We start from the raw sequence: 13,837 nt of genomic DNA, 5'->3' as shown, positions 1-13,837 counted from the left end.
AAAGTTTTTATTTCTCCATCATATCTGAAGGATATTTTTGCTGGATAAAGTATTCTTGGCTGAAAGTTTTTGTCTTTCAGAGTTTTGAATATATCATTCCACTCTCTCCTAGACTGTAAGGTTCTGGTGAGAAAGCCACTGAAAGCCTGGTAGGGATTCCTTTGTGGGTTATTTTCTTCTGCCTTGCTGCCCTTAACATTTTTTCCTTGTGCTTGACTTTTGCCAGTTTTATTACTATATGCCTTGGAGAAGATGTTTTTACATTGATATAGTCCATAGTTCTATTAGCTCCTTCCCCAGGTTTGGGCAGTTCTCAGCTCTTGGTTCTTTGAACAAGCTTTCTGCTCCATTCTCCCTCGCTTATCTCTCTGGAGTACCTGTAATCCTTAGGATGCATTTCCTAATTGAGTTGGATATTTTTGGAGAATTGCTTCATTTCTTTTTAGTCTTAGTTCTCTCTCCTCCATCTGAAGCATTTCTGTATTTTCTTCCTTCCAGACTGCTAATTCTGTCCTCCATAATATCAGCTCTGTTATTCAGGGAGTCCAGATTTTTCTTTATCTCACCCATTGTGTTTTTCATCTCCAACATTTCTGATTTGTTTTTCTGTGGTTTCAGTCTCTTGTGAAGAATTCCTTCTCTTCATTAATTTTGTTCCTGATTTCATTGAACTGTCTATCCTATTGTCTTGGAACTCAAATTTCTTTATGCTAGTTATTTTGAATTCTCTGTTATTTAGATTATAAATTTCTCTGCCTTCTGGTGTGGAGTATTAATATATTTCTTCATATTGTTTGATGGTGTGGATTTTTGCCTTCACATAGTGATAGTATCTCATCTCAGATTCCATCTTCCACCACTGGGGGTCAGTCAGGAGCTCTGTATTCTGAGCCTGCCATGATCCCTGGCATCTGTGCCTGTCCTTAGAATCTATGCTGACAGGGCCCATCTGTGACTGCCAGTTGGCTGGTTCACCGCTGCTGCTTTTCTAACATACGTGCAGGTGCTCTGGCCAAGTGGCTTAGCTGGAGCACTGTTGGGGGGGGGGGGTGCGTTGCTTTCTTTCACATGCACGCTCCCAGGGGTATTCTTGCTCTGCTCTCACTATCTGCTTTCCTGGGGTGCTGGCTTGATTAAGACACCCCCACAATAGCTTAGCTAACTCTGTGTGGGGCTTTCCCAAAGTCTGTGGGGGATCTTGGAGAAAGAAAGCATTCCCATGGAGAGCTACCTCTCCTCCCTCTTTTCTCAGAGCTGCACGTGGGCCCACGCCCTGGGTTGCTGCCAGGGAGGGAGAGGAGCTCGCCTTTCCTCCTTCTACTTCCTCCTGAGGGGTCCAGCAGCTCCATCTTCAGACGTGTGGCTGGATGGGTCTCTCTGATGTCTTTTGTGTTGTGTGAATGTCCTCTTTTGATTTATGAATGTCCTTCTCATTATATCTTAGCAGAGAAAGTCTAAGGGAAAAGCTCACTCTGCCATGATTCTGATGTAACCTCTCAAGATACTTTGCTTTTAAGATTATTTTGTGCCTGGTATCAGCTCCTGATAATGTTTTCCTGATAAGGTTTTCCTTGTGTTTATAGAAAAGGAGAAAACTCAAGTATGACTACTTTGGCTTCAAATTTATCTAGTTGATTCAAAGAAGGTGATAGTTTCCCAAATATACTTAAAATATTTGCTTTTAAATAAAGAGAGATTAGAACTTGAATGAATGAATGGAAATAATTTTGGTTAAATGTGTTATTAGTACTATTGATGCATAATGAATCACTCCAGTAACTTAGAAGATTAAAATGACAACAATCATTTTCTTATCTTTCGTAGTTTCTATGGCTCAGGAATTCAGGAAGGACTTGGCTAGATGGTTCTGTGTCTGGGTCTCTCACGTAGTTGTAGATGGATGGTAGCTAGAGCTGGAATAGCAGAGGGCTAGACAGATGGGGGTGACTTGGCATCTCTGTCCTTGTTCAGTCTCAGGGCTTCTCCATATGGTCTTTGCACATGGGCTGGTTTGAGCTTCCTCATCACATGAAGACTAGGTTCTCAGAGTGAGCACCCCAAAAGAGCAAGGTAGAGGTGCATGGCATTTTTATGATCTGGCCTCAGAAGTTTCACAGTGTCACAAAGAGCTGCCCAGGTTCAAAGCAAGAGAACATAGCCTTCACCTCTCAGTGGGAGGAGTACCAAGATCATATTTTGAGAATAGCACATGAGATAGGAGATATTGTTGAGGCCTTCTTTGGAAAAAAACAGTCTGCCCATTTTACCCGTAACATAAACCTTTTTAATACTTAGAATTAGTTAAGAATGAAACATACCAATAAAAACTGAATTATTGCTAGTATTTTGATTCAAAAAATGTTTTTATATCCCTGCTCTGTGTTAGACTTACTAGATATTATGATAGAAAGATCAATGTGGACATAGTCTTTGTCCTCAAGTATTTCACAATCAGAAGTTAGACCAACAAAAAAATAAATCAATTATTTACAAATTTGACCCTCAACATGAAAAATGAACAAATGTTTAATCATTTAATAAATATCAAGCCACGGTTCTATACTAGGAAGTGTTCCAGGAACTAGAAATAATGAGTAAACAGAACAAAAGTACCTACTTCAACTTACATTCTCATAGTGGAGACACAAGCAGATGTTTGGTGTGATAGATGATGGTAAGTTCTGGAGAAAGATAATAGGATGAGGGTACTGGAGCACCATGGGTTCATGGGGAGGTAGTTTATACAGAGCCATCTCGGCAGGATCTGTCACGTTTGTTAGCCAACTGGGTCTGTTTCTGTTTTTTTTTGTAAACTCTGGTGTTTTTTAAAATGTGACTATGTAATGAAAAATGTAGCTGGTACTCTGAAGATGAATTTAGCACTTTGTATGTCAGATATGGAATTGAATTCATCATTTTGATCAACACTAAACTACCAAGTGTTAATGATAATGCAATAAAATACTTTTTTTGCTATCACTATAGAAAAATAAGTAGGTAAGCAAAATTCTATAGAGATTTTAATGTCAGCTATTTATACACATTTTATTTAAACTTAATATTTTTCATCGTTCATTATGATGTATATTCTATTCCTCACTATTTCTTTGGTGCAACTCCTTTTGGTTTAGTATGAATTATGCATGAACTGATATGGAGAAAAAGATTTTTAATGTTTGTAATGACAATAACAAAAACTAGCATTCTTTTCACACAAGTAAAGGACATTTAAAGCCATAACATAAAGCCTTTGTGAATGTACAGTAACTACCCAGACTTGGGGATTTATTCTTGTCTTGTGCACAAGTGAATTGTTTAGTGGCAGTTACCACAAGTTTCAAATTGGTCAAATAGAAATCAAAAAGCTTGTTTGTTGCCCTGAGCCAATGCTCTTTTATGTAGATGGAGAAAGAAAAATGAATGATAGCTTGGAAGATATGTTTGATCGGACAACACATGAAGAATATGAATCCTGTTTGGCAGATAGCTTCCCCCAAGTAGCAGATGAAGAGGAGGAATTGTCAGCTGCCACAAAGAAACCAAACAGTAAGCCTATTGTCTTTCTGATTATGGCTTCTCAGTTACCTGAGTTCAGTAAATTGTCATCCTGCTAATTAATGGAGGCTTGATGAGGTATATTAACAATGAAAGTTTCAAGTTTCTTGTATAAATTTCTTTTTCACAGATTTTTTTGAGATAATTTTAGACTAATAGAAGAGTTAGAAGAAATAGTTTAGAGGGTTCCCCTGTGCCTTTCACTCAGCTTTGCCCTTACATTGACATCTTATGTAACTATAAAATATTCATTAAAACTTAGACAGTAATCTTGATTCGATACGTTTTTCTATGACATATGCATAAAGTTTATAAAAGTTTTGAGAAACTTTTTTTAAAGTAATACGTTAATCATTGTAATAGAGTGAAAAGAGAAAGTTTTGCAGAAAACAGACCCATTTTCTGCTTGAATGCTTTACCTTCCAAGACAACATATCTAATGTAAATGTATATATGTCAGTCTTCTTAAGATCCGTTTCATTAGAAACAGTAATTTATAATGTAGGGTAGCAATTAAAAGAAGAATACTCTAAGTGAAACTCTTAGATAGTCTGAATTGAAAATTAGAATTTTTGCTAAATATCTCATTTTCTTACTGTAAGTAAAAAAGTCAGAGTTTTTTAATCTAGTGCAAAGGTCATTTTATGCTGATTTAAATGAGCACCCCTCCTGCTGTGGTACAGTCTACCTTGATTATGTTTTCCTCTGGCTTCCGTCAGGTTTTTTAAATGACAGGCCTTAGCTCAGGGTGAATGAACCCTAACCAAAGATACGGAACAGCATGCTTTCACTTGCTCAGTCCATGGCAAAAATTTGATCCAGCAAATTTTGTAATAAAAATTTACAAATGTTCGATTCACTTTTTACCCCAAGAAGAGCCTTTTACATATTGGTTTCACTTCAAAAAAGGATATTTTTTTATAAGACAAAATTATTAATTTCTATCTCTTTTTTTGGTTACATTTCACGCTGACCATCTCAAAATTTTCTCACTCTGCTTTTGTGGCGATGCAGCACTGTTGGTTTTGTTTGGGTTTTTTTTGGTGAGGAAGATCATCCCTGAGCTAACGTCTCTTGCCAGTCTCTGTTTTTGCTTGGGGAAGGTTGTCCCTGAGCTAGAATCTGGCTGCGCTATTCTTTTAATCTCTGACAACTTCTGTTTTCTAGCATATCCCCAAGACTCTTTTTCTCCCTCACATTCATTTTTTCTCATGCTTTTATTAACCACCTCTGAAAATGTGATTCCAAATCTGCAACTCTACTTTGACTTCTCTGATGGATCTCAGTCCTGCGTTTCTTAGTATCGCTACTTCTGTGTCTCTTCAACAGCTTAAACGTCACATTTCTAAGCCAAGTTCCATTTATTTCTTACCAAGTGAGCTTTCAGACATTTTTATTTTTCCCAGTCACCCAGGCATGTAATTTAAGACTTCTTGTCCATTTATTTCATTTTCTTGACCCTCATATCACAGAGTCTACCTAGTCTTCCCTCACAGGAAGGAGCAAGTTTCAGGGAGGACATCAAAAGCTCAGTTCTGGATGTATTAATACTTACTAGATTTTCAGATGGAGCTGTTGAGTAGACTGTTGATATGTGTCGAGTTTGGACAAGAAACTCAGAATAAAAAAATGATTTGGGGGGCAGGAGGTCAACAGCAAGGAGATGGTTATTAAAGACATGAAACTGAGTGAGATCACCAAAGTACTGAATATAAATAGAAAAAAGAAGCATTGCAAGTTCTGACTTCTGGTGTATGGCAACTTTAAAAGGTGGGAGAAACAAAGAACCAGCAAAGGAAATTGAAAAGGAGCTGCAGCCTGTGAAGTAGGAGGGAAACAAGCGTATATGCTGTTGTGGAAGCCAAGTGAAAAAGATGTTTCTGTATATTCATCACTCGCAGGCTCATCCTCTCTCTTCTGCACCTCACACTTGAGTCCAACTACCTATTTGACATATTATGAGCTCCTTGAACTTAATATATTCAAATTAGAAATATTTATTTTTCTACCCAAATTTGATCTTCCCCTGCCTTTCTGAGTGTCATTAAACCTCAGTAACTGTCCTCCCAGTTACTTAAGATAGAAACGTAGGAGTCATATGTGACTTCTTTCACCTCTCCTTTATGTCCAGTCTAATACCCTGGCAGTGCTATCTCCAGAAGATATGTCATAACACTTCACTTTTCTCCCTCTCTGTAGCTACTGCCCTAGTCTAAACCACTCTAACTCTACCTGTTTTGTTGTAGGCCTTCTAACTGGTCTTTTTATATCAGTCATTTCTCCTCTCTAGTCCAGTCTTTACAGAGACTCAAAAGTGATTTTTTTTTTAATTAGATTATATTATCTTCTTGTCTAAAACCCTTTAGGGGAAAGAAGATATTTGGGTGGCCAATAAGTATATGAAAATATGCTCAATATTATTGGATATCAGGGACAGAGATGCCACTTCACACCCACTAGAATGGTTAAGAAGACTGATAATATCTAGTATTAGCAAGGGTGAGAACTGGAATGTTCAAACAGTGCTAGTGGGAGTATGAAACTGTACTTTGGAAACAATTCAGCAGGGTTTTTAAAACAGCTTTATGGAGGTTGATCAGTTTTTTGTAAAGTTACACATACATCTATCCTCAGCAATTCCAGTGATCCAGCAGTTCCACTCCTAGGTATACACCCAAGAAAAATGAAAACATGTTCACAGAAAGATGTGTTCAAGAATTTTCGTAGCAGTGCTATTTGTAATGGCTCAGAACTGGAAACAACCCAAATGTCCATCAATAGGTGAAGAAATGTAAACTGTGGTGTGTTCATATAATGGAATATTACTTCTCAACAAAAAGGAGAGAACTACTAGACTCAACAGCGTGGATGAATCTCCAGAACTTGTTGAGCTAGAAAAATGCGAAAGATGAAAAAGAATATATACCATATACTCCCAGTAATCTGAAGTTCTAAAACAGGCATAACTAAGCTATGGTGATAATCAAATCAGTGATTGTAGGGGAAGGAAGGGACGTGAGAGAATATTTTTGTGCATGAGAAACAGCAGAATAGGAGAAAACTTCCAGGGGTGATGGAAATGTTCTCTGTCTTGATTTGGGTGGCAGTTATAGTGGAATATGCACGTGTCAAGATTCCTCATAGTACACTTAAAATCAGTGTATATTGTATGTAAATTATGCCTCAACAAAGTAAATTTGAGTCTTCAGTGGCTTCCTGTTGCACTTAGAATAAAATTCAAACTCCTTTCCTTTGGGCCTTCAAGGCCCATTGTGATCTGATACCTGCCCACCTCTCCCTCAACACTTTCTTCACTAAATCTCAACCCCTCTGGCCTGCTCTTAGTTCTTAGGGCATACCGCACGTTTTCCTCTCTCAAAACCTTTCCTGTTCTAACTCTTCTCACGGCTGACTTCTTTTTATTCATCAGTTACCACCTTACGTGTTCTTCCTCAGATAAGCCTTACGTGTCTGCTTGCTTAATGTCTGTTTCCCTCACTGCAATGTAAACCCCATGAGGAGAGGAGATCTGGTCTCTCACGTTCTACATTCTTTGTCCAGAACTTTGTACAAAGCTTAGTAAAGGTCCATTATTTGAATAGATGATGGCAATGGGCTGTTTGAGTCTAGACAACTTGGGATTGAGGTCCATGAGCTCTAGTTCTTATTTTGTCACCAGTTTTCTGATAAAATTCTTTAATCTCTTTATTTCCTAGTTATAACCCACCTTAAAGACACATTATAAAAAATCAACAAGACTAGTAAGTGAAACATTAAAAGCTATCTTGTTATTTGGTGCCAAATGATAACGAGTGTATGAGTAGTTCTTCTAAAGCTTAAAATACTTTCATTTATAGTCAATATGTGTGTACTTTTATATCTAGTTTTTAAGTCTAAAATACTTTTATAGATATGATTTTTATCTCTTTAGTAACTCTGAGGTAAGCAAGATAATCTGTGCTCTCCTCATTGTGAAGATGAAAAAGAAAGGAAAAACGAGTTGCCCAGGGACCTAGAGTGTGAAACCAAATAAAAATGGAAGTTTGGCACATGCCCTTTTTTATTTCAAAAAAAAAAGCTAATTGTTTCTCAGTAAGGTCTACATTCACTTTGTGGTATGCTTGTTTACAGCTCATGGTGATAAACAAGATAAAGTCAAACAGAAAGCATTTGTGGAGCCGTATTTTAAAGATAATGAAAGGTAAGTAGGTTTTGATTAATACCAGCAATGGGATTGGATGTACAACAGAGCTATCTTTGTCAGAGTATCTTTGAGCTGTTCACATTGCTACTTTGATTAAAATAGAATGCATATCGTTTACTTTATGACCATAACAAAGATAGAACTCAAGCATAAAAATGACAAATTTTTAAATTAAAAAAACTTCACCACCACTACCCTTTTTCTGACAGTGGTGATAGTTATTTTCTCTGCTTTATTACAACACTTTACTCCTAGTCTACTTTTTTGTGAACTTTATTTGGGAATTTTTTAAATTGTATACTGTAACTTTTATATAGTTTGAGACTTTAGGTGGCAAGCCTTAGATTATGCTTTAGAATTATTTTATGAGAATTTTTAAACCTTAAAAAAAAAACTTTAAACATGACTTTGAACTATAATGCTACTTTCTGCCTTTTATGCAAAGATTGCAAATTCTGTAATTTTTAGTCATATACTCTTGATTCCAGAAGTGAACTAAGGCACAGTAATTCATTCAAGAAAAATCTTTTGCTTTTTTTTCTTTAAGTTATGCTGTTGGCAAATTGAGTCACTTAGTAAGCAAAGTTATTCCTTCTATTTTTATATCTATCAAGAATTTAAAAAATCTGACAGGCCAAATTTTTATTGATGCCTATAAGACTAATGGATATGAGCTGTCATTTTATTGCTAAATGATTCTTTTCTTTTATTTACCAGTTTTTCAAAGAAATAGTACCCTAGCATCTCAAGTGTGACCAGAGAGTTTGTTGTTTAAGTATCATTATGAATTCATGGATTTAAGTATATTTGATATGTCTCAACTCATTGCAGTTATTAATCCTTATTGATACTCAAATTGTCCCATCTTTGCCCAGTAGAAGCCTCTTTGAATGGATACTACCTTAGTCGTCTTTCATACATTCGTTACTTCTTGTATAATAAGATGTTCTAGACTGTCTTGTACACTTTCTGCCATAGGCCTGGAATCTGCCATTTCTCCAGGACCCTCAGTTTCTTTTAGTGAGAAATGATATTTAGGCCACAGTCTGGCTGCTGGGGTTGCTCATTGCTGTGATTAGTCATTGTTTCTAGATCTTTTAGGTGGACAGAGTTAGAAATAAGGTTTTATTTCATTTTGTTTTATTCAGTTAAACTACACTTGTTCATACTCATAGCTCCAATTCAAGTTCAGGACTACAGGATTTTTACGTAACCCTCTGTCCCATCTCTACTTTCCTGCCTACTGAAAATCCCACTTCTCAGTGCCACCAGCATCGTTCCTGATTTAACTTTATTCCACAATACACAAAGAGAACAGTCTCAGAATAGTACAGACTACTATTTTATGATATTTTATGAAAATGGTTTCAGACTTTTTTGTATCTTTTTGTCCTTAAGATATATCCTGTCAGAAATGTACAGTCATATCACTATGTTGTAAAGTCACTTAGGATAATTATTTTCTGTGTAGTTATGCCACCAACCTAGTACCCAGGTTTGTTTTGTTTTGATTCTGATTTTTTAGGAGTTACTTTCTCTTTAATTCGTTTTTAAACTTAGGTAAATTGTATACATGGTACCAGAGGCTACAAAACAAGATGTATTCAGATAAGTCTAGCTTCTGTCCTTGTTCCCTTCACCCTGTTAGCTCTCCATCCCCATGGGTAACCATTTGAAATTTGTGGTTTTCCATTTATTTTAAAAAATAAAACCAAATTTCTCTCCACGTATATCTATATCAACATAGGTGCAGTTAGTCGCACTCTCTCCCCTTAGACAAATGGTAGAATGCCGTATACGCTTTTATCTACTTTGTTTTTTTCATTTAACTATATGTCCTGGAAATCACTCATAATAGTATATAGTCCTCCCTCATTTCTTTTTTTTGGTTTCATAGTACTTCATTGTTTGACTGTACCGTAGTTTATTGCCTAGCCGTGGGCACTTGGGTTGTTTACAGTTATGCTGGCATGCACAGTGCCACAGTGAATACCCTTGTGCATTCTCTTTTCAAATTTTTGCCTGTGCATCTTTGGGATAGATTCCTAGAAGTAAGATTGCAGAGTAAGGGCTGCCATTTCAAAAGGTTCATGTTAGAGGTTCACTAACTTTTAAAAAAAATAGATGAGTAGTTTTAGTTATTCTGAAACCGTTAGAAAGCTGGAGATGCAGGAGATGGATAAAGATGTAGGGGTGGTAAAAGTCTCAGAGTTAGGGTGGTTCCTTTCCCCATGGAGAATACGGCAAACCCTGGGAAGACGGGTCGTGTTGTGTCAGGGACAAGAAGCTGAGGAACCTTGGGTGGCGCTTTGAGGTCTACTCCAGATGCCAGTCTTCTAGTAGGTTCCCTGCTGCATTATGGTACACTACAGAGACAGAATAGATAGTATTCAGAGGAAAGGATGTGACCAAATTATATCCTACATAAGCTTAAGATTCATAAACTATTTGAAAGAAAATATAGTTATGGCAATATTTTTTATCTGTCCTTTCTTAGTCTCCCTTTTTTAATTTAAAGATTGCTCCAGAGTTGAGACTTCCTGAGTTTAAGCACAAAAAGGACCTGTAACCTCATATACTTTGAAATAGAGCAAGTAAAGCTCTCTGTTGAAGGAAAGTGCTTGCCACCTAGAGGGTCATGTGACCAAAATACATCAAAGGAGTAGATGTGTTACCAACAAGTCATTCTAAAAATCACTTTTTGTTAATCAGACTGTTTAAGCTTTTTGGGGATGTTTCTATTATTAAAAATATGCCATCATGTAATTCTACCTATCTTGTGAGTTTGGATTTTTCTATATTAGGCTTTTTAAAGCAGGATACAAATATATTAATTTAAAAAATGTCCTGTGTTTCCTGATGGATTTTCTTCCCAAGGTACTCCGTACCTCATTAACCCATGCCTCGGTGGCTTTGACCCTTCCTAGGCTTTCAGTGAACAGGAGCTGATCCATTTAAGGACAAGCAAAAATGATAATTGTGCCTAATATTTTGAAGAAGTCAGGGTAGATGGAAGCAGCAAAAGAAATTTTGAGAAAATAAGTGTGTTCTTTGGGGAATAGTAGGTTATCCCTGAAACATGGATTTGTAGTACTAGAAACTGAGTTAACAGAGGCAGTGTTCTCTTTCTTGGTTATGTTATGGAATACCAGTTCCTGAGTTTATTAATACACTATTCCCTCTTAATTAAAGGTTATTTTATACTGTGCCTCCTAACCTAATTATTATTTTCAGCCAGTCAGAGGCAAAAATAGGAAGTAATAGTTATCTTTCTTCAGTTGGAGAAAAATATCCGTAAAAATACTTCACATATAGTAGGCACAATAGATGTTTAATGAAAATGAATGAAGAAATACTTGTTTTCCTAACATACTGAATAAGCATTTCAAATAAAATGAATGAATGTTTTGGGGTTATTTCTCTTCTGGGCTCTCATCTTTGTTAATTTAAAGCCTAACCCAAAGATCTTTGTAGTAATAAATAGATTGATTTTAAATTTAATTCATTTTTCCCCTAGAGAGACTAGCTTACAAAATTTTCCTCATATTGAGGTGGTTCGGAAAAAAGAAGAGAGAAGAAAATTGCTTGGACACACATGTAAGGAATGTGAAATTGTAAGTACTAATATAAATACTGTCCAGTTTGGTTTTTTTTAAGTATGGCTTTATGGATCATAAATGCATGATTTAAAAATCATAGGTACAAACCATATTTGTGTCTAGAAACCTAGTTTGAGCCAGGAATAAGAGGATGCATAAGTAGAGCATACTGACTGGGACCTGAGAGATATAAATAGGTGAAAGTGAAAGCCCTCCATTTCTCTTAGATTTTCATTAAGTGAATCTGGAGCCTAAGCCCTGGTTTTTATTACCAGCCTAAGACATTTGTGCCATTTTTCTCTTCTATATTTATTTGTATTTCTTTTAATTTTTTCCCCTTGTGTTATATTACAGCAAAGGCTCATAGACAGATAGATAGATATACACTCTTTGGGAAAAATTTTCATATTTCAACAGGAAACGTTAATATAACATTTATTACTCATACCAGTACTCTTGGGAAATGATGTACTCATAAATATTTTTTCTAAATAACTGGTATAACCATAAACTCTTATTTTTTTCCCCATTTTCCTTCCCAGACAAAATGTGATGAATAGATTCTACTTCATTCTTAGAACACAACTGTGTTTTCCTTTTGTACATTGGCTGTCTTGGACTGTTGAAGTAGATGGTACTAATTGTCCTATTACTAAGTATTCCCAGGCAGGTTCTCTATTTTCTTGAAACTTGCTGTTTTTATTTCTTCTGTCGCTATCCATTAGCTATCAGATGCTTGCTTTTAGCAATTTGCTTCCCCTTTTAAATTTCCTATTTAACAACTATGGGCTAAAAAATCTGATAACCAAGCACATTAAGGTTATATGTGAATAGATTGCAGTGTAGGTAAGCATTTGGTGAGAAATATGCGCTCATACACTAACAGTGGAAGTCTAAATTAGGATCACTATTTTGGAAAGCAGTTTGGCAATACAAGTAAAACCTCCTGTATGATGAGTTTCATAGCACAATTTGAATATTTCATGATTTCTTAACTAAGGAACACAGTCCACACTAAGTAAACCTCCAGTCTTTAGTTACAATCTGGAATTAATATTACCAGTTAGAAAAAAGTTATTTTGCTAGAAACACTGTTAATTTGCTTTCCTTCTCTCAGGAATCATTTTCTGAGTTGTTATCCAATCTCTGAAAACCATTGTTTCATACATTTTATTCCATTTTTTTGGTTGTTTAAGGTACAAGGGTAAATCTGTTCTCTCTTAATTCCTCATAACCAGGAGTGAAAGTGCCAGTCCCATGTATTTAAATATTATCTGTATGCTTACAGTTCCTAAATGCATCCGTTTGCCTAATCCACATGTAGAGGATGTAATACACAGGTGGATGTATAATAGTCATCTCAAATTTTGCATGTCTAAAAGCAAACTTAGATTTTCTACTTCCAAATCCCAAACCTCACCTGTGAGTCTCTTGCATGTCCATTCTTCTAGTTGTTTAAACTAAAAGTCTTGTAGTTATCCTCTACTCTTTTCTTACATATTTCCGTTTCCAGCCGCTTATTATCTCCACCACTAACCCCTTGGACCGAGGCACCATTTCATCTTGTCTGGACTATTGAGATAGCTTCTAAGTTGCCCTCCTTGTGTGTATTCATTTGTTTTAGTAATAAACTATTTTTTAGAGCAGTTTTAGGTTCAGAGCAAAATTGAACAGAAAGTACAGAGAGTTCTCATATACTCCTGTCCCCATTCTTTTCTTTTCGTTCTTGTCTCTTCAAATGTATTTTCAAAGCAGCAATGAATAGTCTTTTTTTATAATGATTTTTTTAGAATAAAAGTTAAATCATGTCACTCCTCTACCAAAAACCCTTAAAAGTCTTCTCATCTCACTAAGAAATAGAATCCAAAGTCCTTATCAAAGACAACAAACTCTGACACCCCACTTCCTCTCTGGCGTTGTGTCCTACTGCTGTCCCACTTGCTTGCTGTGTTACAGCTACACTAACCTGCTGTTTTGTAAACATGTTGTAATGTGGTGGCATTGTTTCTCTAACATTGATTGATAACCATGATTCTCTAAGGCCATCCCATCCCAGTTCCTAGGCTAAGGTAACAAAGGCTTAGTATACTCATGGCAATGAGAATAATGAAAAAGATACCCCCAAAAAAGTTGTTTCAGAGATACTCTAAAGCCTTTAATTAATCTATGTAAAATAAAAATATATTAAAAACCTTTACTTCAGGGCCAGCTCAGTGGCGCAGCAGTTAAGTTCACATGTTCCACTTCACTGCCCGGGGTTCGCCGGGTCGGATCACGGGTGCAGACCTATGCACCACTTGGCAAGCCATGCTGTGGCAGGCGTCCCACATATTAAAAAAAAGTAGAGGAAGATGGGCACAGATGTTAGCTCAGGGCCAGTCTTCCTCAGCAAAAAGAGGAGGATTGGCAGCAGATGTTAGCTCAGGGCTAATCTTCCTCAAAAAAACCCCTTTACTTCAAGCTTAAATTCTACTCCTAA

At 36.4% G+C, this 13,837-nt stretch overlaps 1 protein-coding gene across 18 annotated transcripts in view; it reads left to right on the top strand.

Annotated features, from left to right (window-relative positions):
- Positions 1–13,837, top strand: part of RBBP8 (RB binding protein 8, endonuclease) — a 103,661-nt gene that overhangs the window by 86,939 nt on the left and 2,885 nt on the right. For all 18 annotated transcript variants that reach the window (XM_070220743.1, XM_070220739.1, XM_001915082.6 and 15 more), the window contains 3 exons: positions 3,403–3,546; positions 7,687–7,756; positions 11,277–11,373. In XM_070220743.1, the coding sequence (XP_070076844.1) occupies positions 3,403–3,546; positions 7,687–7,756; positions 11,277–11,373 (311 nt within the window). The remainder of the gene's footprint in view (positions 1–3,402; positions 3,547–7,686; positions 7,757–11,276; positions 11,374–13,837) is intronic.

Source organism: Equus caballus, chromosome 8 (assembly GCF_041296265.1).
Source record: "Equus caballus isolate H_3958 breed thoroughbred chromosome 8, TB-T2T, whole genome shotgun sequence".
Taxonomy (NCBI): Eukaryota; Metazoa; Chordata; class Mammalia; order Perissodactyla; family Equidae; genus Equus; species Equus caballus.
The sequence above is the reverse complement of the archived record's forward strand: the minus strand, read 5'-3'. Positions and strand labels throughout refer to the sequence as shown.